Below are 24,671 nucleotides of genomic sequence, written 5' to 3'. Positions count from 1 at the left end.
GTCTTTATTTTTAATCCTAGAGCCACACAAAATCCTCTTGCTGAAGCTTTGCTAGAGCCATTCACAATAACTGGGTTATAATTTAAAATAATCTGACCCAGAATAAATCAGCTCGTGCAATGAGACCAGGAAAGGCCTTCTACTTACCTAGTAATGAAAACTCCCAGTTGCGACAGCTGATCATGTCCATCTATTTTGCTGGTTACCAGTAAAGCAATCCATCAGTCTGTATGTGTGGTATATGAAGCACAGGAAAAGTGAATTTCATAGGCATTTCAGTCAGTTATGTTTTAAATGACTAATAACTGCATTTTGTCAATTGCCCACCTGAGGATTCATCATCATCTGCAGCATTTTAATTGAATTAGCTGGATTTGCAGAGTGAAATAGTAATGTATTGCTGACAAAATTGACTAATGGTTCTTAAAGTATAATTAGGCTGTATTTAAATCAATAGTTATCCTTTGTGTCAGGCTGTATTACAAAAATGAAATTGCCATTTGCTTGCTTGCTTCTTTATTTTATATGCTTCAAAAATACTACTTATGCTAGCTTTTTTTTTTTTAAAAAAAAAAAAGAGCTTCATATTGCAGAAGTAACATTGCAGCAGGTTTATGAACAACTTCGCTTCTGGCATAGGAAGCATATTGAAAATCCCAGGCCTACAAATATAAGGATGCTATGATTGGGGAACCAAAGATGACTGCCTCAGGCCAGTTGCACAGCACAGGAAAAGTCAAGGATTACTTGGTGTTGCCTGTTCTTTTAATAAAATATTTCCATTTTGGAAAATGGAAATGAATAAAACTCAAAACTATCCACAGAAATATGGCTTTCTCCCCCTCCCCCAAGACTTCAAGAGACAAATTCACTGAAAAATAGTAAACAGGTAAGTGTTTATGAAGCCCTTCTTATTTAAGAAGCCTGAGTTCAAATCTCGCCCCTACCCTGAGTTGGAATTACAAATAAACTTCTCTGTAAAACAGGGGTTCAAGTAATAAACTATTACTGGCTATTCCAGCCTAGGTATAATTATGTCTTTCAGGAAATATTAACACAGTTTGTTTTAGTTTTCACCACACTGCAGAGTATTAAAGAATATATATAATTTTGGTCAAAAATAGCAAGTCTCTAGTCAGTCCCCGCAGCAAGTTGAAAGCTCCTCTGGAATCAGCAGACAGACTATAGGACTGAAACTGTAGATAGAACACACTAGTTCAAATGCAGCCTGCATCGGTTGCTACCTACAGTCATAGGCATTATACTGAACACTTAGAAGTACTACTGAACACTCTGACAGTACTACCTGAGCAGCAAAATCTGTATTCAAAATACAACATTATATTTGACACTAAATGGCAAAATACACAGCTCTAGAATCAAGACTTCACTATCAGTTTAGGAGACTACCGATTTCCTATTGCCCCTGAATGCTTTAAAAATCTAACATTTAAAAGACTTTTCTTGGTTAAATAGCTAAAATGTACTACATTTGAAACAAAGAAGTTAACCACAGTATTAAGAGGTTAAACAAAAAAAATACTGTTAACTAATTAAATTAAATGCATGAAGCACAGGCTTGCTATTATAAAGTACTGCAGTTTGATTTTTATGAACAGAAGGAGATGAATAGAAAACATCACACTGAGAAAATGAGACTGACAGATAAACTGAATTGCAGCATCCTAACCCAACATGATAGAAACCCACCCAAATGCGATGCATGTCTAGACAAAACCCAGGCCAGTCACTGATGAACCTCTGCAGCTCTGGTAATAAAATCCAAACACAATTGCATTTAGAAACGTTCTTTAAGTAACAATTTATTACAGTTGCATTCCTCAGACAAACCTTCATCTATGGGCAATGCATAATGTTGGCAAAACTATCTAAGGACAAGGTATACCAGAGAAATAAAACTAGAAAGAGAGGAAAAGTCCAGTCTGGGGAATGGCATCTTCAATGAGAAGCTAGCCTATTATAAAGTCTATACTGATCACAGAAGATGTAGGATTTAAATGAAAATTCCAATTATTAATAAAGTAATCCCTATTTGGTCATGATCCAATAGGTGCAATAACATACCCTGCAGTTACTTTGCTGTGACTCTATAAAGAGCCAAATTCTGTGCTTGGCTACTGCAACAGAGTCACTAGGGATTGTCTTCGAAACAGAAATCTGCAGAACAATACTGTTATAAATACACCTGCTCCCACACACAATGTAAGCATCCTTTCCTATTCCTTGATCAATAGCCATATCCACCAAAACAGATTTACTTCCATAACCAAGACACAAGTTTGAACTCTACAGTCTATGGAGTTATTCAGCTCCTCACTGGAACATACAGCTAGCAGCTAGTCAGCGCCAAAGAGGATGAATTGTTCGGGGTAGGGAGAAAGACCTGGCAACAGATCACTTCTCCACTTGTTTCTAYGATGTGACAAAATTACCTCAGATGGTTGTAACTGTTGGCACTCATGCAGCCAAAATTTTATATGACATTCTAGATGCTCAGTTCTCTGAACCACTTGGCCAGGTCCCAGACCTGGCTAAACTCTGCAAGGAAACATTAAAGTCATTTTCATCAGAGCTTGGGGCAAATACACGTAAGTAAGCAGAAACTTCCACACATATCCAATAAATTCTTTAAGAACCAGAACAGCGATAAAACTTGATTACTTTCCAAATGTGATTCCAAAGAGATGATAATCATCATCTCTTACTTAAAACATTGAAGTCAGCATACCTTCTGTCACACAACACAGTCCTTTCAGAGACAAAACCAGACAACTTTATTTTTCCTTTTCACACTGAAGTCAAGGTTTCATTATTTGTCTTGAGTAATTTCATAGCTTTCTTGCAATACAACTTTGAAAAGGTTCAGAACAAAAGTCACATGTTGCCATTTTAATAAGTATAAAAACTGTATCCCAAAGTATATTTGCCTTCAGAAATTAGACCCATCTTCTGGTGAAAGCCAGAAATTGTGTGTTCCTGAGAAGCACAAGAAATGCAAGAAAAGGCAGTCGAAACAAGCAGAAACCACATATAGCCATTTTCAGATGCCATTTAATGGCATGTCTTAAAAAGATACACGTTTTTCTCATAAGAAATAATGACCAAAGAACATACCAGTTACCTATTATCTCACAACTACACCACAAATTCAAGTTTCTGCAAATCTTCTCCTATTTTATTTTAGATTATGTAGTAAAATCACATCATTTCAATCTTCCTACCCATACACACATCTATCTTTCTCAAGATCATCTTCACATCTTCTTAAACTTCTAAGTACAGCTTTCACGGGATAAAGCCATTCATAGTCCATGAAGAAGCACAAGCACTTTCCTTGCCTTCCCAGATGAGCTACAGGAAATCTCCCACCCATCACTAAAGCCAACAGCTGTCTTTCAACCCATGTCAATGTTGGCATGTAAATCTATTACAAACAGTGCATTCCTAACACATTATGGATTGAGTAATTAAAAACAGTATGACAATGCAAATGTTATGTTAGCCAGCCAACTGGATAAATGTGCTGTTTTCACATCTGTACTGCTACAGCAGCCAAAGGACGAAAATGTCCTAAGAATCACTTACATAAGAGCTACAAAATAGCTTGGAAATTCATGTGTTCTTAGGTTTCTCAGGTTGCTTTCGCTTTATGAAAAGCACAAAGCTAAACAATGGGGCAACTAAAATTTAAGCTTCTGAAAAAAAAAAAAAAAAAAAAAAAAAAAAAAAAAAAAAAGCCCAGAATCCCTCAAAAGGGCAAGCAAGGCTCCTTTTGTTCAAAAAGAAACCAGCTGTGCTGAAAAAGAACAACTAACTGTCAGAACAAACAGCCTGGAGAAATAATGGAAAGGAATAGATGGTAGAAGGTAATAAGACAGCACAGTCCTTAATGAGCTCGGGGTTTGGATACCTTCAAAGTTGGCAGTTTTTTTTTTTTTCTTCCTCTGCAAAGCAATTTTTTTTTATTTAATATATATACACTATTCTTGCCTATCTGCAGAAGAGACATTATCAGCAGGTAGAGGGTAGAAGAGAGTTCAACAAATAGAAAATCTCTACCAATTAACTGCAACATATAATGACCGCACTGAGAGAGCAGTACCTGAATGTTCACAAGCCACTCGGAGGCTTGCTTTTCTCCAAGCATTTGGAGAAAATAAACAATAAATAGGAAATGCTAACAAGCTGTTCTATTCTAACACATCTGCCTTCCCCATTCTGCCATGGTCAGTCAATCCTCACTGAAGTATTGTGCTATACCAAGAACTAGCATCAAGACTGCAGCAAAGGATCATTACTGTGGCCACTGAAAGCATGCACACCTCTGCTGATCAGCTTGATTGCCTAAGTGATCATTATATCAGCACCTTAATCATTTACTACTTCTCCCCAGTAATATCAAGGGCAACAGCAGACGAAATTAATTCTTCTTGCTGTGCTACCTTTTTGGAACAAGTGGAGTAGACAAGACCCTTCTCCTTCCCAGAGACCAGCTGCATCATCTTTCAGGGAAAGGAGGCAGTACGGCAAAAGTAAAGCATCCTAGCAATTCTTGCCCTTCCCCCCCCCTACACACAGCCTTTCTGGTTAGAAAGGTCAGGAACCAGAGTTGTCCAGTTCTGGTTACTGACTCACTAGGAACAGGCAGAAAAAACAGACAGCATAAATAAAGCAGAAACTCAACACAAAAACATAAAACTAGAATGCTTTATTTGATCCAACGCTGAAACAGATGCCTGAGAAGCCACAGTATAGCTTGCACAAGTTTACCCACAGCAGCTCTGTCTGCAGTCCAGAGTCTAGACAATGCTCCCTGCTTCTGCTCATCAGGTAGGAATGCAAAGGTGAAAAAACATTTCCCAGGATAGAAGTTACCAGCTCAGGAAGGGCCATCTGATCTACTAAAGCTGCAGAACATCACCACCTTTTCCTCACTGCAGTTTGATATGCATGAAAATGGTTTATGTTCATGGATGTGTGATGCTAGTCAGCTGACAAAGCTCAGGTATGCTGCCATTGAACTGCATTATCTATTCCTTGACCACTCCACATTTCATCCCCTCTTTAGGGAATAAATTGGAACATGAGGGAAAAAATATATATCAAAATAAAGAGCAAAGAGCAGTATACCCTGCTGTCTGCATAGGGAGTCTGCATCACAGCAGGACTGCTAATCTCCAACTGCAATGGCAAGCACTTATTATCTCTCTATGGAGCTCTGTGCTTCTTTATTTGCTCCAGATGTTTCCGTGTTCCCTGTTACTTTGTGTGTGAGAGAACGGACAAAAATAAATGCCATGTTATACTCTTTAACACTTTCCAGTTCTCAAGTACACATTCAATTTAGAATTATTCTCTGGTGACTACCTTATTTAAATACACTTATTCTTTGGGAGAGCTTCTAGAGGCAAAGTTGCTCAAAATGCTCAATATATTTGGGCCACATCTTCAGCTAAGATAAACCAATTAATGATAACGCAATTAATTGTGGCTACAGCATTCCCAGATCTGTTTTTGTTTCTTAAAAAGCAGAATCTCAGTAGTCTGAAAATGTTATGGGACAGCTTATCACAATTTAACAATAATACTGCTCTCAAAGGTAACAGGAGTTCAGTCATTTTCTTCAATGGCAGCAGAATCAGGGAAAAAGGAAAGTTAAGTTCATTTTTCCCATCTAGGAACACAGGACCTCGAGAAAATTCCCAGCTCTCTGAAAAATGATACTATGTAATCTTTACCCAATCCAAATAGTTTTAAAATGGAGTTTATCTGGACTTTCTCACACTGAAATCTGTTCCCCTCCACACTATTCCAACTAGAAGACTGAAGTCTATATTAGCAACAGGACCTAATGCCTAAGATATTATTTTTGACATAAAAAAAAAAAGAAAGAAAAAACTTGAAGCTATTTATCTTTTAAGGTACAATAAAGGAACACAGTGAACCTTAATTTGAGAGATTCAGTCAAGCTTCTGGAAAACTGGAATAAAGATCTTCCATATGAGCTATTTGAGACAAAGTCCAGCTTTTGCTTTCAGATTTATAGAGCAAGCAAAAGAGAAAGAAAAAAAAAAAAAGAAAAAGAAAGAAGGCTCAAGGCTAGGGCCTCCAATATTCTAGAAAGGCATGAAATCTTCCAAAACAGGCAGAAACTACCTAAACTAAATTTTGTGTTTCAACTCTTAGCCAGAAAAGAAGTTCAGGTCACAAATAACTCCTCTATTCTGAATTTTCTCCTCCTCAGTATGAATCTTTGCATATACAACATGTGCTTATACTTCTAAAGCTATCACTAATTACTTCAAATCCAACAAATGAAGCACTGATGTAGCCTAAGTAACTGGTTCTCATCCACACATTAGAAAATAAGATATGTGCTCACCAGGAAGCCCAGTGCCAGGCTGACCTGTAAATAATGCCTACCTGGGCAGCACAACAGAGGAATCTTATGCTCTGAAACTCCATGCTAGCTCCAGGAGACAAACATTTACTGCTGTTTTGTTGGACCCCAAACAGATCATGAAGTCAGGCAGAATGGCTATACTGTTTTCTAACTTTCAGGCACGTAGTGCTCTAAAGCACCCTGCTGAGCACAGTTGCAGCCACTGCTTGGCACAACACAACACTGTAGCTCAATACTAATGTCACAGATCTACAGTTGTGGGTTTCCTTTCCCCACTTCCTCTTCTGTTGGCACAAAGCTATGGCTATGTCCTAAAAGAGTGATGTAATAGTTGCTGCTCGTATCTCAGCCTACTAATACACTTACACGTTATGTATACATATGTGAGCAAAGGGGTAAGCAATGACTTAAGACATTGCTTACTCCTTACTATTTTAACTCTACTGCAGTAGAGTAGAGTAGCCCAGTAAAATAGGCACAACAAGGAATTACGTACATTTGAAATTCAGAAACCAGAAGCAACTTCAAAAGTTCTAGAGTTGCCATCTCTTTCTACACAGCTATGGCATCCTGACAGTCATGTACATGCTAAATATATCTAATATGGACTTTTCATGGAGAGATATTTAAATAAAAAGCCAGGAAAAAGGTTAGCTGCTTACACGGAAGACGGTTTCATCTCTTAGAAGTTTGATGATTACTGATCTAATTTAAGAAATGTCCTAATTTCATTAAAAAAGAGGAGGAAGAAAAGTAACCAAGGAAGTAGTAAAAAGTCTTTGAAGTTTGATCTAAGAGCAAAAAATTACTTACAAGTGCCTGTTGGTAAACTAAAGGCAGAATCCTACTGCGTAAAGCACGCCACAAACACACACATTTATCTTCCTAGAAAGAGTTCACAATCTAAAAGGACCAAACAGAACAAGGGATAGGCAACAGAAGGAGAGAGGGCAACCCTATTACTTGCGTGACTTTCAAGTCATATGCAGGTTTGCTCTCAAACATGCACACTTTGACCTCATGGGTAATGTCTACTCCATGCTGTCACATGTTTAACTTTATATAAATTAACTTGGATTAAATGGCATATTTAGAGGAAAAAAAAATTTTTTGCCTGCTAAAATGTGATTCTTTATAGCCGGAAGTGAGGATACTTCATAATTCCTTACTTGTGCAGTATATATTTTATGGTTCAAATTCAGTATATTCTTTACTACACCTTCATCAGTGGAACACATTTTATTTTCTAATATTATATCCTAACAAGAGTATGAAAATAAAGTAACAAAAACTTCAACCTTTCAAATATTAACAATGTATGCTTAAAGTAAGACTATGGATCCAAGATAGTTGGAGGAAATGCAAGGCACTGAAACCCAACAGGCTCTATTTATTCCTCAGTATTTAGTCTCACTGCACACAATTTTCCTTAATGTAATGGATGGCTACTTCACACTATGTGTGAATTTAACCACCTGGTTATAATTTGTGAAAACATTTTCCTTCTATTACACAGAAAGCATCTCTATCAAGACAGTTTTTGCAGCTGTACAAGTTTTTAATTCAGCTTGATTGCTGTTCATGTTGTTTTTTTGTAATGACAACTTAATAAACTTAAATGCTGTTCCCAGTTTTCCCCCCAAAGAAGCATTTCTATCACTAATGAGAAACACTTGTTGGTCAGGTGTTCTCTGTCATACTGGCTGAGAATCAATAATTGATTAAATTATATACTTGCCATTTATAAAGTTGCTGACGACCTTGTCCGTCTCTTCTGGAACTCTAGCAATACTTAAGGAAGTAGTGTTCAGTGGGTCTTCAGCTCTGTCCAGCACATATTGCATCTTTCTGTTAATCTTATATATTTGTTGAAAGAGCCCATAATAGTGTGCTTTATTAAACAATCTATTAAAAAGAATCACTGCTCTGTTCTCTACAAAGGAACCTGGCAAAGCCACTGGCCTTGGAGACTGGTTTACTTGCAACAAAGCAATTATATCTGCAGCAAGCACTAATGAACTCATCATTCTCTGAAAGCCAATTCTGGCAAAGAAACAAAGTGCTCTTTCCCTGGATCAGCAGGGCTTAATCCCTGTATCTTTCCACTGAGAGAGTGAAGTTACCTGAGAGGGAATATATCTAAGGACCATCTCTCTCTTTTCTACATCATGTTTTTAAAGAGAATTCAGTTTTACTTGAATTGTTAGTATCTGACTATAAACCCTTAGACTAAGCCTGAAATACCTTTCTACGATGGTGAATGATAGAAGACAATAGAGTCTTCAAACACCCTTCTCCATTACACGTTGCCTTCATCATTTTGTATCTGATGGTTGCTAATCATAGTGCTTTATAAAAATCACTTAAATCAGTAACTCGATTCAGTCTTGTTAGGCTCCAACAAAAGTACTCTATAACTAGCTGCATGAAAACACTGTGATCTATCAGCACTTCGAAGATGCTTCCATGAAGAGAGACTGAGATGGGCAAAAAAAAAAAAAAAAAAAAAAAAAAAAAAAAAAAAAAAAAAAAAAAAAAAAAAAAAAAACTCAATACATAGCTAATCAAAAGGACTGATTCTGTGAGTATAAAGTGGGAGAGAAAAGAAGGAAATGCCAGGTAAATACCTGGCCTATTTAGAGACCTGGTAGATTTAGGAAGGGGTCAATCAGGGAAAATTCCTAAATGGCAGTGTGCACTACAGCCAACAGTATTATTTTCTTTTGCATTGTTGAAATAGTGAAATCACATTCCGACATAAGCGGTCATTGCACACATTATACTGGCTCAGGCACATGCTAGTCCAGTTCTTACTGAACTAAGTCTTTGCTTCACATCTCTGCCCAAGAAAGGGCAGGAATCAGATATTCCAGCACAATGAACGCAAGCCTAAAAACTTGTAGCCACAGTCTGAAGCAGTATCAGAATGTAGATGTGTCTTACTCATCTGAAAAGCATTTGCTGAATTGGCCCATGTGTATATAGGCTCTACAGCCTCTTCCCGCAGTCTCATGTGAATAAAAACAAAGGAAAGGAAGTAAAGAGATAAGAATTCTAAAATAAAAAACCTCTGCATGAAGAAAATTCAGGGGTCCTTTTTTTTTCCATTTAGTTCTGTACAGCTCTTCCACGCAAGCCAGATCTCACATTCTTTTTGCTTCAGCTACTCCTTCTTCCTTAGTAGCAGAAACCCTTTACAATTAGTCTCTTGTAACTTTTCCCTTAGTGTCCAACACAAGGGGCCCTACCAAAAAAAAAAAAAAAAACTCAACACACTCATCCTCATATAATGAGCCCTAAACAAACAAACAAACTATGCCAGAATTGGAAGAAATACAGAAATATCTGCAAGAATCCAGGATAACCTGCTCTTGCTAAGTCATTCAGAAAATTAATTCACACCTGATGGAATACTAGATTAACTTTTCTTGCTACTTTGTGACAGAGAAAAAGGCATATATTTACAACATATCTCTCTTCTCTTATGAAACCCCATTGAATCTCTGACTCCAAATTAAGTTACCAAGCAACATAAGGGAAGAACTCAATATCACCATTAAGAGCAGATGTAAAATAGAATTCTTCCTTCTCTAATTACTCTTTAACAATTGTAAATACACTGACTGGATTGGTGTCATCTTGTCACTTATAATTTTTTATTTTGCTAGTATTTAAGGGTAGCAAATGAAAGTCTGTGATTTCAATATTACTTCTGTACATATAGTCTAAAATAGTCCAGTTTACACTTACCTGCAGGATTAGCATAGGATGGAGCAAAATCACAAAGAAAAGCATTCTAGCAGGACTCTTAGTATGGGCAAATACATTGCATTATTAAAAAAAGATAGATTCATTAGCAAGTACAATTATAGATGGCCCCCATACCACAGGCGAACAAGGAAGTTAGGTCCCTCCCTCTCCCAAATGTCAATGAAGTAATTTTCATTTTCACATGATTATGTAATTCAGGAACCAAAGGGACAATTAAAGGCAGACTGCTTAGGCTCTTGGTGTAGGTCCTACATTACTGGCATACCAGTGCCCATTGCCTACTCATTTCCGTGGCAAACGATTACTTAATGCTGCCCCAAAATACTCCAGAAAGTATGGGTCCTTCTAAAAATTCCAGATAGAGATTTGCTGACTTTAAAGGAAGTTTTACAATGTAGAAGTACCAGAGACTGACTCTGAGTAACAAAGCAACTTGGTGACCATGACCAAAAAGCTTCTTGTATATGTTAACTACAGGAAACATTTGGAACATTAGCGCTGGTCCTGTGATCTGTCTCATGGCTGTTGAGCTCCAAGCCTGGTACAGTCCCACTGAAGTCAATTAATCTATGATATTACTTCGCCTGCCAGAGAAGATGATTTTTCCTAGAATAGAAACTAGATTATTGTAATTCATTTTTCAGTATTAAATTATCACTGTATATCTTTTAACTAGGGAACAATGTAAATGGTATTTCTATTTAGTATTTTACTAAAACCAGATGACCAGATTTAGTTGTCAGATTTTCTTGTTAACTTTAAATTAATACATAAGGCAAGCTAAATATTACCTTGATTTTCTTCCAGCTTCCCGATTGTTTCTATCTGCTCAACAAGGTCATTTGAGTTCCACTGGTTCATGCCTATGAGAATGGCACTTTTTCCTTCCACCATCTCTTCTATAGCAGGAAAGAGAAGAATGGAATAAATTGCAGTGACAAATAAGAGAACAAAGAGGACTAGTGCTAGTAATTATCAGAAAAATAAGCAGGTCATTATGATCCTTAATGTGAATATAAAACAGGTTATTATACTCAGGACTCTCTAGGATATCTTTCTGCTTAACAGTTCACCCTGCAGTGTATGCGCGTGCTGTGTGCATTTTGTGTGGGAAAACCAATGGAAAGAAAGGACTGCACAAATTTTTGCTCTTATCTTGAAAACATGACTTAAAAACAAATTTAAATCACTCTACTGAATGTTTAATATCAAGAAGCAAAATTAGTCAGAAATTCTACTTCTTCCTGCAAGTGTAGTTTCAGAGAAAATATTTTAAATAAACACTGCAGAATCAAAATTAAAAGAAAACCTGAAATAATAATGGATAGCTTTGTTTCTTCTAGCGACTGACAAAAATTTCACGCAACCTACCAGTTTTGCCCAACCCACAGTTCTCATTCTTCAGTTTCTAAAACCTAAAAATATAGTCCCTTGTCTTCTGCATGCACATTTATTCTTGCATGTCACAGCTTAAGAAATATATATATATATATATATATATATATATATATATATATATAAAAACCCCCAGAATCAAACTTTTAAATCCAAGAATATTCAGTGGAGAGACTTACTTCTAGCAGTGATATTGCTTTTCCAGTTTATATCACTATTCATAACTTCAACCCTCCAAGTAGATTAGCACTTCTAGCTACTCACTCTTCCACTATCTATTCACTTCTCACTCTTCCTTCAGTTAAGGGGAGTTTAATATAAGGTGATAGATTACATATCTATGATGCCAGAAAAGTCTCAAAACTCAGTCTCAGGTGTAAAAACCCACTGCTAAGTGCATAAACATTCTTTTCTTCCAGCAAAGAACCTTCTATTAGTTACCATCACACCCCCAAGACCACATGAAGATATTAAAAATAATGAGCTACGTCCCAAGGGACTGAAATACAAGGAGAAGATACGCTCCTTTAAATGGTTCTGGGCAAATATAGCATACTGTATGATACTTATTTTAAACAAATACATGGTCAGAGTTTTCTCTTAATTGGACTAATTTGTTTCTTTCTGTTCCTCTCAACTTCTGTCAGCAAGAAGTGTAAGGGGGAGAGCGGGGAGAGAAGCCTCCCTGACAACTGAGCATGAGATTAGTTTTGGTCAGGTTTTTCTCTTCCTTCTGAAGGTATTAAGCAGCTGACTTAATGGGTGCATATCCACTCATTTCCACAGCTGCTATAGGTTAGGAGAGCTCTGTGGACTCTGCCTGTACCTCTTCTGACAACTTCTTTGTTGCAAAAGATTTTCTTTGTGAATTTGAGAAATGAGAAAGTGCATCTCAAATACTGATCTCAAGTAATGCATTTCAATTTCTCCAGTTTTCTTATGGAATAGGATTTGGAGGTTTGTATTAGAAATTACTTCCTTTCAGATCCAGTCTAGAAAAACAGCATTTCATAAGCCACACACCTACATAGCCTGCAGCACTGCTTCATAATCATGCTATAATCCAGCTGTCAGTCTGAGGATCTCAGGGCACATTTTTTTGCAGGGAACCTCACACTACTGTTCTAAGTACAGTCTAGTTTCAGTATGACTGTAGTTAGGATCCTTTTCTCCTTATTGCTCAGAAAAAGTTAAATGCTTTTCTCCAAGGTTGGGAAACTAGTGTGTTCAACAGTTTTCCTTTCTTAATCAGCACTGCCATCTATCATGCTTGAAGAGTCAAGTATTCAACCACACTTCTCAGAAGGGCTCTATTAGCCAGCCCACAGTTGGGCCAAGTTAACTGAAGACAAAGGTTTCACAGGTGAGAATATACCATTTACAAAGCTTAAAATTGCTATACACTTATCACTTATGACTAGCAAAAGAAACTCTTTAAATGAGGCTTGGAGTACCTATGCATTCCAAAACTTGCATATTCAGCCCTAGGCTTWGAAGTGACAACATTCAGTGCCAACTGCCATAGTCAGTCCTGTGGACTGAGCATCAGGAGAGATGCAGTAAGTCAAACTTAAGCACAGTAATCATTATCTTACTTGATTTAAAATCGTGTTTTCTACATACAGTGATAGCCATCACTAGTGTAAAACACTTTTAACTTCAAGTATCTGCTGTGCAAAGCAGTATCTTAGCACTGATTTTCCTGTTGTCACAAAGCGTCACTAATACCACATTACACCACAGGTACTTAATATATTGATTCAGGCAATTCTGCTGTAGCTGAAGCTGCTTCCCAATAGAATAGATTTCCTCCTGACAAGCAAATCAACCTGGATCACCAGGAATGTAAAAAGTTTTTCTGTACTGGTAAATTAATGTATTGCTTATTAGTGCTCCTATGGCAAGGGGCCTTCCATAGACTTAGGGGATTTTAATGGCATGGAGATTTTAAGGAGACATAAGACAAATATCTTGGTTTTCTGGATACAAAATCAAAACACCTAACTGCCATTCTTAAGGTTAGAAAAACATAATAAAATATATATCAACACACATGCACCACATATACTCTCTCCCCCAAAATTTTAGTTACACATCCATAACAGCATTGTAACTATGACAATTTACAACACTGATAACATGACCTTAGATTCCCATAATAAATGAAGCCTCCATCTGAAAAAAAAAAACAACCAAACAAAAAAACCCAACAACAACAACACCCACCCTAAGAGCAAGGATCATCCAAGTATTGACTGTAGTGTCTTTAGGCCTACCTATTGACATTAACAACAACAGACAGCATGAAACAAATCAGCTTATAATATCTGAATTCTTTCCTCTCTCTGCATAGAGACCTAGAACATCCCTATGTGTTAGAAGTCTTTCAGACTATGTTTTGCTACAGAATAAGAAAATAATTGCTGTTTTGCAGTGTATTTTAACACACACACCCTCTTCCACTCAGAGCTCTCACATCGTTCTTTGATACTTTGCTTAAGCCCAGCTCAAAAGTGTGGGAAACCTGAGGTGACTGCAGCCAGGGCAGGAGCTTGCAACTGTGAGAGCAGACAAGGTACAACCAGGATTTGTGCCTCAGTCTACCTGTACATCTAAAAAATCCTTCATATTTATTYACCTTTCTAAATCACTTAGTTCTTTAATTCTTTGTGAATTGCTTCTTGATTCACAGATAGAAAAACCTTTACCACAGCCAGTAGTTATTATTGCAAGCCTAATTGTTCAGGAAAAGAAAAGAAACTTGAAATACGATGCATGCGTTACAGACTTGGGAAAGCCTTTGAGCAGAATACCCACTTCAGCAATACAGGTAGAGAGACAGACACAGCAACTCCCTTCAAATGAAATCAGAAAATATATGCAGTCCTTTTTCTGTATAGCCCGTTTTCTATAGCATGCTTGTACATCCAGGGACTCATTTCTAGCTGTGGTAAAGCAAAAGAATGCAAATATGTTTCTGCACCTTCTGAAACAACATGAAGCCCAGAGCCAATTTCACTGATTCTGAAGACAGAAGGGGCCTCCTTAATAAACCAAGCCAAACAATATCACTTTACTAGACCCGATCAGTTGAACACAATATAGGTGACTTTCAGAAAATTATTATTCAAATACCCATCTCAATTAAGAACTGCCTGATTTCAAGTGATGGCTAAAGTGTTCTAGGCAAGGACAGAAAGTTAAGCCAAGCTTTTAAACTCAGTTTTATTCTGAATACTCTTCTGTCCTTGTTTATGGTTTTTGACTACTAAAACTGACAAATTCAACTCACAAGTAAGCAGCTTGTCTTTCAAGTTTCAATTTGTCAAATATTTTACAGCTACAGTAGACAATTCAAAGAAAGTACACGGTTTACCGTCATATAGTCACCAACATTGTCAGAGCCACGGGCAGAGAAACTGAAATCTAAGCATCCTGGATACAAAACTTGTACTTATTAGTAATACATAGTAACAATTTGATTAATATTAATTATGCCTCTGCAGAAACAGCTTGTGTAGGAAAATAAAATAGTGCAATCTCAGGCTCACAGAAATAAATTAGTGATTTATCAGTGAGGTTGGTTCAGATATTTGAGATTTTCCCCCAATGGAGTGAGATCACTGTAATGCAGCAACTCGCACCTCCTTCAAAACTATCCTCACAACCATTCAGAACAGAAAACTACTCTTTTCCCCTCAGTTTGCTAACCCAACTACCATATCGCACTTCCTTTCAGCACTCCTAGCTCCCAGAGGATACCTTCCRCTTCAGGTTGACTTTCAACCCAAGTATATGCCATTATAAAAACCCAAGAGTTGGTACTCTAATGAACACTGACTAATCCTGCAACAATCTCAACATAGGAAATTAAATTGTTTTGAAATATGGAAGAGTTCACTGCAAGACAGTAGACATATAATCCCAAATACAGCTCTGAAAGCACCAACTGCCTTTTACAACATACCCACGAATCTCCAGATATCCAAACAGCACATGACAGTGAGACTGAAGTCAATTACATAAAACAAAATTAATTTGTTCAGAAGTAGGCCTTGTTCAAGAAGAACAGGAGTGTTAGGAAGGGAGGTGATTTTCTCTCTACTGTCAGTATAACCAGATGGAGAAATTCGATGACAATCTTAGCTGTTTGAAGTAATATACCTATTTCCTTTGTGAAGCATCAAATGTTTTTGCACTTAGAAGTCAGAGCGTGCTGAGTGTGCTGTTACCCAAAGTGACTGAACTAAAGAATACATCCAAATCCAAGCAAGTATTTCATATTAAGGTGTGGAAAAGATCCCTCCCCTTTTGATCACAGAGATTTCTCTGTAATTCATAATCCCAGGTTGTTACAAAAGCCAAAGTACATTCAGCAAGTTTATTCCATCATTCTTCACTACTGAACTCTAGGTAACATGAGGACATAAAAACAGCTCCATTTGATCTCAGTAGCTCATACTATGAAAGATCCTACAGCTGGATTTCACAGCAGTAGCAAAATTAATCCTCCCTTATTGGTTATTCTCTCTAGATAAGCAAACGAATTAGTTCATAAAAAGCATGAGGTTTTGCTCCTTCATATAAAACCAAAAACAGACTCTCCACCCTTGTGCATTCACAGAACCCACAAACTTTAGCTCCACTTCAAAACAAAATCTATCATGTTAAAGAGGTTGCCCAGATTTGGAGTCTGTTCAGAGTTACAGATGTTATGAGTAGCATCACATTTTGGATTCACCTGTTGAACTCAAGCATTCAGATTTTGCTTCTTTCTGAACAAGCAAAGCTCCCAGTTACCTCAGTGGAAGTTTTGCCAGAGGGGAAATTCTGTGGCCTGAATTTTCAAAGCTGGCCATCAGTTACACAAGTACTCATGGCCTTCATTGGGAACTGTAAACAAAAGCATTTCTGATAGTAAATATCATATACTATGTCAGCWGTAAGCAAGCGGAACCCAAGAGTTGCCACAAAGCTCTGTGCTGCTGTAGCCACGCTGCTTCTGGTGCCAGATCCAGCTCATATGCACCTTACTCTTCCTCCTCAGTACCCCCCGCTCTCCCATATCCAGTAAATTTACGCCCACTCAGAAATCCTTGACAGAATATCTTATTTTCTTTTTCCCCGCATCTCAGCCTGATGAGGACAACATTGTCAGTCTATTCCCAAAGCAGCTTAGTTGCTTGCTGCAAAACTGGGGGAAGAATCGGTACAGGAGGACAAAAAACTTAAACTGACCTCGTGCGTCAAAGAATTCATCATCGGAGCTCTCCACTGAGTCATTGAGGATGTTCTGCATGCGCCACTGAGTGCCACTGAATCTGTGCAGACCAGCTGAAAATATACACAGACTTACATTAACCCATTGGAATGCTCACATCTGCTCTAGGCTTAAAGGAGAAAAAATATTACATTAATAAGAAAACGCACACAGATAGCTTGAGTGAGTCATTTTGGTCAACGCATGTGCTTTAACTTGCTAACAGTGTCTGTGCTAACAGACAGACACTAATGCTGCTGCTCATTAGGCTCCTAAAGCCTGTTCTTCACTCTGAACATGACTTTTGCCCAAATTCTCACTCATGTTAAAAGGTACAAAACTCCAAAGGAGAGAGGACACCTTCTCAGCTTTAAACAACATTGTAGGGACTTAAAAGGCAAAATGAACCAAACAGGATATAAGCCACCAGCTAGCACAGTAGAAAACATTTGTTTACTTGTATACTAAGGAAAAAAAAAAAAAAAACTATATTGCCCAAGCTTTAGAACCGAAACGTTTACCTAGCATGCAGCTGATATTCTGGGATCATAAATCAAAACAATCTATTTCTTTATCCTTCAGGATTACAGTCTTTGCAGAATTATACAGTAGAGCACCTTTTCACTCATATGGACACAAGCCAGCAAGCACCATAATATATTGTCTGCCACTATACAGAAAGGAAAAAAGAACAGAGACATTCTTCCTCCCTTTCAGTGTCTGTGCTTTTCTGCAATTCAGAATTGCAGAACTGTTAACTGTTGCAAGAGTCACCTATTTGGCTCATCAATGTGAACAGTATTTAGCAATAACCCTTTTCCTCCTGCTATAAATGAGAGGACAAAACAATAGGAGAAAGACTAGAGAAGAAAGCAGAGATAACTAATGGCTGGTGCAGTAAAGCAACTGTTCAACTTGTTCATTAAAGCAGAACCCTCATCAGTGACACAGAATTGGCTGAAGATTCAGCTGAAGACTATTATCATATAGCTCCTTCTTCCACTAACTGCTCAGTCTGCAATCGACCTGTATTCAAAGTTGACAAAGACAAAAATCACACTAGTGGACCTAAACATCAGCCTATGGAGGAAAAGAAAGGATCAAACTGGTTAACATTTCCAGATTACAAGCTGTTTGGAGCAAAGGGCTTGGTCTGATCTGTAAAAAGATAACTTTAAAAGTTATCTTTGGCTCAAAGTCTTGAGATTCAAATTCCATAAAGCTCTTAGTGTTCATGTATACCTGAATTCAGAATACTGAATCTACCACGTATCAAAACAGTTCAGTTCACTTAAAAAAAAAAAAAAAAAAAAGATGACTGGACTGGAAGGAGGCAATTCATCTGCATCTGTTTATTCAATATATGATGATCTTTTCACAATTGAATGACTTCTCATGAAATTTAGGAAAACCTGATTTATGAAACTACTACCCCTTTGAACAAAAGTGGCCAACAAGAGCAACAAACATAGCACATCTGCAGAAGCTTCATTTCCTCTAAAAACTGGACTATGATGTTTCTCATTTTAACAGAAACTTGTAAACCAGTTGATGCAAAGTTTCTATACAGCTGAGAAAGCAGGCAGGGAAATGACAGAACTAAAAACAGAGACAAGCAACTCTTCTTTCTGTTAAAGTCTTCTGCATAGTTAGGCAAAATGCACAATGCAAAATGCCAACATAATCAAGTCAATATACAATTTCTGTTAATGTCATTCCCCACTGCAGTTTATGTCTTTTTCTCTCTCTCTGGCACTCCTAGCCTTCTCTAGATCAACAGAATGTGAGGTTCAAGGGGTTCTGCAGACAAACCCCATTAGCTATACATCTGCACTGGCCCTCTTCCTTCAGTGGTTAAATTTCAATATGGATGAATTCATTTTTTAATGACTTAAAGCTAGCGATAATTCCAACAGTCTCCAGAACAACCAAAAGCAACAAAACTCTAGGTTCCTAGACTTCAACACACTCTTCCTACTTCCTTTCCTTGAAGAAAGGAAAGAAAACAAGGCACTTCTGCATAATTAATACAAAATCATGCTTGCTCTTTGAATTTTTCAGATCCCTCTGCTTCCTGACATTAGGAACAAAAAAAATGCCTGCAGGGATGGAGAGATGAGGACAACACACTTATTCATCCCTCTTAACCTGCCACATCATTCTCTCCTTCTAATCTCTGTACTAACTTAACTGTGATTTGCAAAACAATTAAATCATCTGTTTCTCAGTTCTCCTGGATTACCAGCTCACCTTCATTTCCCTAGTCATTACTCCAAATACCATCAAACTGAGGAATTTAGTACTGTGATTCACCCAAGATAGTTCACAATTAAGAAAGGAGGAGGATATTACTCCACAGAGCTTGCAATGAGAACTGATGCCCAATTTAGTATCAGGCCAAAGGGAGTTTACACATCTTGAAAGAAAATGAGAAGATTCCTCTGCTGCCACAGACATTTCACCAGGCTGCTCTTAGAGATGCCACAGAGTGTACATTGCCACTGCAGGCAAAATTCCTTGCCATGCAGGCAGCTAGCGGCAAGTCCTGCCTCACTGCAACTGTATCCAGAAAAAGCACAGCCTCGAGCCAGCCTTCTGTGTGGGGCAGATTGTCTGTGATGTAGTAATAGTGCATCCAAGGCTGTGTATTTTCATTTGCTCTTGCCATCTGTGTTATCTGGAGAGTTGAGTGAAATAATAAATTATCCCCCACACTTTTGAGCACTAAAAGCAACATCTTTTTGGCCTTACATGAAAAAATTAAAAACAAGGAAAACCACCTGCATATGAAGTTAAGAGAGAAGAAATCTATTTCCTTCCTCCTTCCTCCCCCCTCCTACCTCCAGAATTGTCTCTCCAAACTTTGGCAAAATCTATTATTCAGAATTCAAACTTTTGGCTTTATGCTATTTGATAAAGTGCCTTCAGCACTGCAAACTGCCACAGAAAACAGTAGGGCATCATAGCCAACTTATGCCAAAGAAAGCAGAATAATGATTTTGCCTGAATGATATCTACCTTAGATATACAACCAAAAATAGTCAAAAGGCATTGCCAAGGATACAGCAACTAAGAAAAATCCATCTGCATGTACCAGATATTGTGAAGTTTTACTAGAAAACTAGCAGGCTTAAAAACAAAACAAAAACAAATTTTCTCATCCAAAATTTGGGGGGATTTTTCTCACCTTGATTCTCTACAAGACCAGATATGGCCTGACAGCTCGATCCTGACTGAATGGCCTGATGAATGTTTTCCTGAAAGTTTTATAGGAATATACTGCAAGTAATGTCACAGACACTGCAGTTATGTTTTATTAACATATTATTGGTTTCTTTCTCCCTGTAAAAGAATCTTCAATACTATCTGACATGAGCTTGTCCTTCTGCCCTACATCAGATGGGCACCAATAACCTTGCTAGAAAGCTTCAGCACATTTTATACCAAAAGATGATTTTTCTTTTTTTAATAAAAACACAGCACAGTATCTACAGTAGTTTAGTAGACTATGTTCTACTGACATTAAGAATTCTCTCTTGGATATATCTTTGTCCCCAAAACCACAGTCAATTCACAGGACTCCCAAAAACCCCCCATTAAGCACTAGATTAGATTCCAACTCTTACTTTAGTATAGAGGGTGCTCTGATGGGCTCCTCAACATCAGGGTTTTTACAAAATTCCTATCACGTCAGCATGTATCACACTAACAATTCAGGATAGTTCCTGTGAAATGAGCACACAGTTTATATATCCAAAACACTGCTGTTATACCATACATGCAGTCCTCCAGATTATGATGTGGAAGGTGATAGCAGAGATTTGCAAATTGAGAAGGAATTTTACTTGCTCAATCCAGCCCACAACAGTAGAAACAGCAGTAATTCTGATCTCTCTGCTGTTTAGATGAACATTACTGTTTAGCATCACACACACACACCCCCCTATTGTCAATGTTAGCTACAATAATTTAACCAGGTGCAAAACATACGGAGCTTTATAAAGGCAGCATGAGGAAGATACTTGGCAAATACAGCAATATCCAAAAACAGGAGCAGCATCAAACCATCTTAGGGCTGACCTTTGCACACATGGAAGTTCATAAACAAACCCAAACTGATATAGCGTCTGCTAACTCTAGGAGGATGTAAGCCAGATTCATTTTGAACTGACCTGAGGCTAAATGTGTCCCAGAGGAAGCCATTTTGCAGTGTAAAATCAGCAGTGTTCTCCAGGAACGCACTTTATGATTTGTGATCTGGAGAGCCATCTAGTTGTCTGTTACCTACAACGGGCCTTCTTAGAGGTGCACAGATGGGAAGAGCATTTTCATAACATACTTTAGAGATGCAGGTTACTGCAGCCAGCAATTCCCACTAGTAACTCCGCAGAGCCCCCTGCTGTCACATCAGGACAGATTTACTGGTGGTGTTGTCTACGACTTCTGGCTCAGAGAACTCCTGAACCACAGACTTGCAGGGAGATTTATACATGAGGAAAGGTAGATCTCTGGTCTGATCCAATATAATCATTACCTTCTTATCTGATGTTACAAATGTGGCTGTCTTCCATTAATTTGGAAAAATTCCATCAAAAAAATCCCAGAAGGTAAAACTCGGTCCTTTACAAAATTAAGTATCCTCAGTTTAATAGGACCCTGTCTCCACATAACAACAGGAGGGCTATGCCCAGCTTCACAGAGTGCTGATTCGATCTGCTGAGTTACAGCGTGGCAGCACGCATTCTCACATGCATAATAATTTTTAATCATCCTCTAAAGCAGTAAGTTTCTCAATTGTTATTAAGCATTAGCAAGTCTTTAATGCATTTACTATGGACTTCACTTTCAGGATATTGTCATAAACATTTATTTTCCATTATATCAGAAATGACAGCCATCTTAGTGGTTTCAACATTTAAACCCCCCTCAAGTATATGTTACATATAATTAGCAACCATAGTATCTCTTTTCAAGCTAGGCCTGCCTCTTTTAGGCTCTTCTGTGTTGCTTCTATGGCTCTTCTATGCTCTTCTATGGCTCCTAAAGTCACAACACAGTAATTTAAAGTTTGCAGATTATGACAGTTCCAACAAAATTTCAAGAAATAATTTGCATGTTGAGGTAGCAATTTTCTAGGGAGGAAAAAAAATCAGTTTTGATTAAGATGTTTTGCAACAGATGTTATTCACAAATTTTACTTTCAGTTCACCTTGGTAAAGATCATTTTCTATCTCTGAGATATTGCACATTTTTACTAACAACCTCCTGGAAATACATCTGTGGAACACAGAATACAAATTCTTACAACAGTGGACAATGGAAGAGTCCAAGATTTTTGGCATCTGCACCTGGGTTCCATAAGGTTTAAAAAAAATCCATTTGCAATTATTGTTTTTTAATCAATTTTTACTAGTAAAGAAAAAGAAATAAAAGGAATAAACTATCAGAAAACACGTTTGTTACTTGAATAGCCTCTAATGGCATAACTTCTAAACATCTCACAAGCACAAACGGACTTCCCATTACAGCTTTCCTGTCAAGTAGTAATTACTATCATTTCTGCATTGGGTGCAGAAAAAAGATGCATTCCTTCAACTAAAACAGTTAAATTAGTATAGCCTCTCATGCAGAAAAGACCTCAGGATCCCCACAGGCACCCTGGCATTATTTCATTGGGGTACCGATTTTTAAGCACACAAACTCCTGCGAGAGGGCCTGATCTTGAACTCACATTTAACTTCAGYTTTCAGAGTCCAAACACTCTCCTAGGTTGATAACATGAGGATACAAAAGCAAAACACAGGCTTCCTAAGAACAAAATCTCTCAGACACTTCTGTTGAAATCAAGATGTTTAAACAGTGTTGAGAACCACAGGACTGCTTTACAGCAAGAGGAGGTAAAAAAACAAAACAAGAGCAGGTTTAGCTGGTAACAGCAATACAAGACCATTAACCAAATCCCTCAAATAGTAAAGCAAATCTGGAAGAAACATTGAATACCACTGTTCACTTTACCTCTCTCCATTTTCAAGACCATCTTCCCAGCCCCAAACACTAGACAGCAGTGCATTTCCAACAGTCACAGACTAACACCAAGTAAGGACCCACATGGCTGATACCTATCATTACATCTGCTAGCTGTTACACATTGTACTTGATCTAGCAAAGCCGAGAACATTCTTCCTCCTCAAATGATGCGTAACTTCAAAAGGCCAGCCCTCTAATGGTAATTACATATTATATACGATTGCACTTAAATTCTCACAGAATAGAGAGGATACAAGGTCTGTGCCATTTGCTACTGAAGTCATGTTTAACAGTCTCATTAAAGAGACAACACTAACAAAAGTCTAAAAAGTATGTTTCTTTCAATTGAAGCAGTGGCACTTAAGTGTCCATTTCACATTTCCATCAACTCTTTTCTTCCATTACTTCCATTTTAGAAAAATCTCTGTAACAGTCTAAAACGTTTTTAAAGCTGAAGTTTTTTTAAACTCATGACACAGCTACAGAAGTTATTGCAACCCTTTACATAACTTGGTAACACACTCATTTAAATTGTCTATTTAAAAAAATAACTAGTAAACCATTCTTTTGCAATGGTATCAAATTCATTCACAGAAGATGGATTTCTGCTGAAAGGTACATAACCATTAACTATCTGCACAAGGACACTAAGTCAGATTCACTTGAATATACCTTACCCATTGTAATTATAAGGAATTGTCCCTTTGATAAAGTCAAAAGACAGTCTCACATTCTTCTCTCTCAGCCTTAGGCATGTAGCTGAGGCACACAAGCCAGGCTGCCAGTGCTCCCAGAGACAGCAGAGAACCCTCACAAGGGAGAATTATCCTACTTCAGAAAACTGCCTCTCTTGACATCTAGCCTCGTAAATTAGGTTCCAGATATCCATAACAAGATTGCATTGACAGAGTATGATCATTATAATAATAAGTAGAAGAGCAATCAAGATTTCTTACAGCATGCAAAGCAAAACACAGCACATAAACAATTGCTGCTTCTGAAGAGAGGTGAGGTGTTATGTACTCTGCATTTCCCACCTCCTCACATAATATGATCTCAATCTGGGACTGAAGTTCCTGAATACTAAAGCAAACCTAGGAACTTAAATCTCACAGACCGGATTAAAGAAAGAAAAAAGGCTTCTAAAAGAAGTATGTTTAAAACCATGCCGACTGGTTAGGTTTAAAGGGAACAAAACACAAAACAAAACCCCTACAATACTCCATCAGGTGCTAAGATTCCACTTGGTTCTGCATTATTCTGCCAAGTATCCACCTGAAGAACTCCCCAATTATGCATTCACTTGAAACAGTAAGTATGATTCATTGAGGACTCATTCTTCATTATGATTATCATTCATTTGCTATGATTCATCAATACAGTAGATAGAGGTGTTTGAAAACTTCCTAGCAGCCAGTATTTTCCCTAAACCTCCATTTCCCTAGAAAACATGTATATAAATGTAAAGACTCATTAAAAATTAAGAAAGAGCAAAAGAGAGGAAGAAGATTTCCATCTTGAGCTATTTCCAGTCTAAAACAGGGAACAATAAAGCCAGGGTATACAAATATCCACATACAGGTCTGTGCAAGCATGTAGATGAGGAACTGTGACATGAAGACAACGCCCCAGAGAGACAGTTGTCATCTGTGCTCCTCAGAATTATACCTTTTAATTGTGTATATGGCACAAAAGATCAGGGAACTTTAATGGAAATAAGAGCAACCTGCAAACCCCATAATGACAATGATGATGGGGGAAGCACAAGTCAGGGAAGAGACGGTGGTGAGAGTG

The 24,671-nt window shown here is 37.7% G+C and overlaps 1 protein-coding gene across 1 annotated transcript in view; it reads right to left on the bottom strand.

Annotated features, from left to right (window-relative positions):
* Positions 1-24,671, bottom strand: part of PITPNM3 (PITPNM family member 3) — a 117,758-nt gene that overhangs the window by 74,194 nt on the left and 18,893 nt on the right. Inside the window, exons 3-4 of the mRNA XM_085310342.1 lie at positions 16,829-16,924; positions 10,987-11,094 (exon numbers count right to left, since the gene is read on the bottom strand). Coding sequence (XP_085166468.1) covers positions 10,987-11,094; positions 16,829-16,924 — 204 coding nt within the window. The remainder of the gene's footprint in view (positions 1-10,986; positions 11,095-16,828; positions 16,925-24,671) is intronic.

The sequence above is a fragment of the Rhea americana genome, unplaced genomic scaffold, assembly GCF_003343005.1.
Source record: "Rhea americana isolate MKP2758 unplaced genomic scaffold, rheAme1 scaffold_317, whole genome shotgun sequence".
NCBI lineage: Eukaryota > Metazoa > Chordata > Aves > Rheiformes > Rheidae > Rhea > Rhea americana.
The sequence above is the reverse complement of the archived record's forward strand: the minus strand, read 5'-3'. Positions and strand labels throughout refer to the sequence as shown.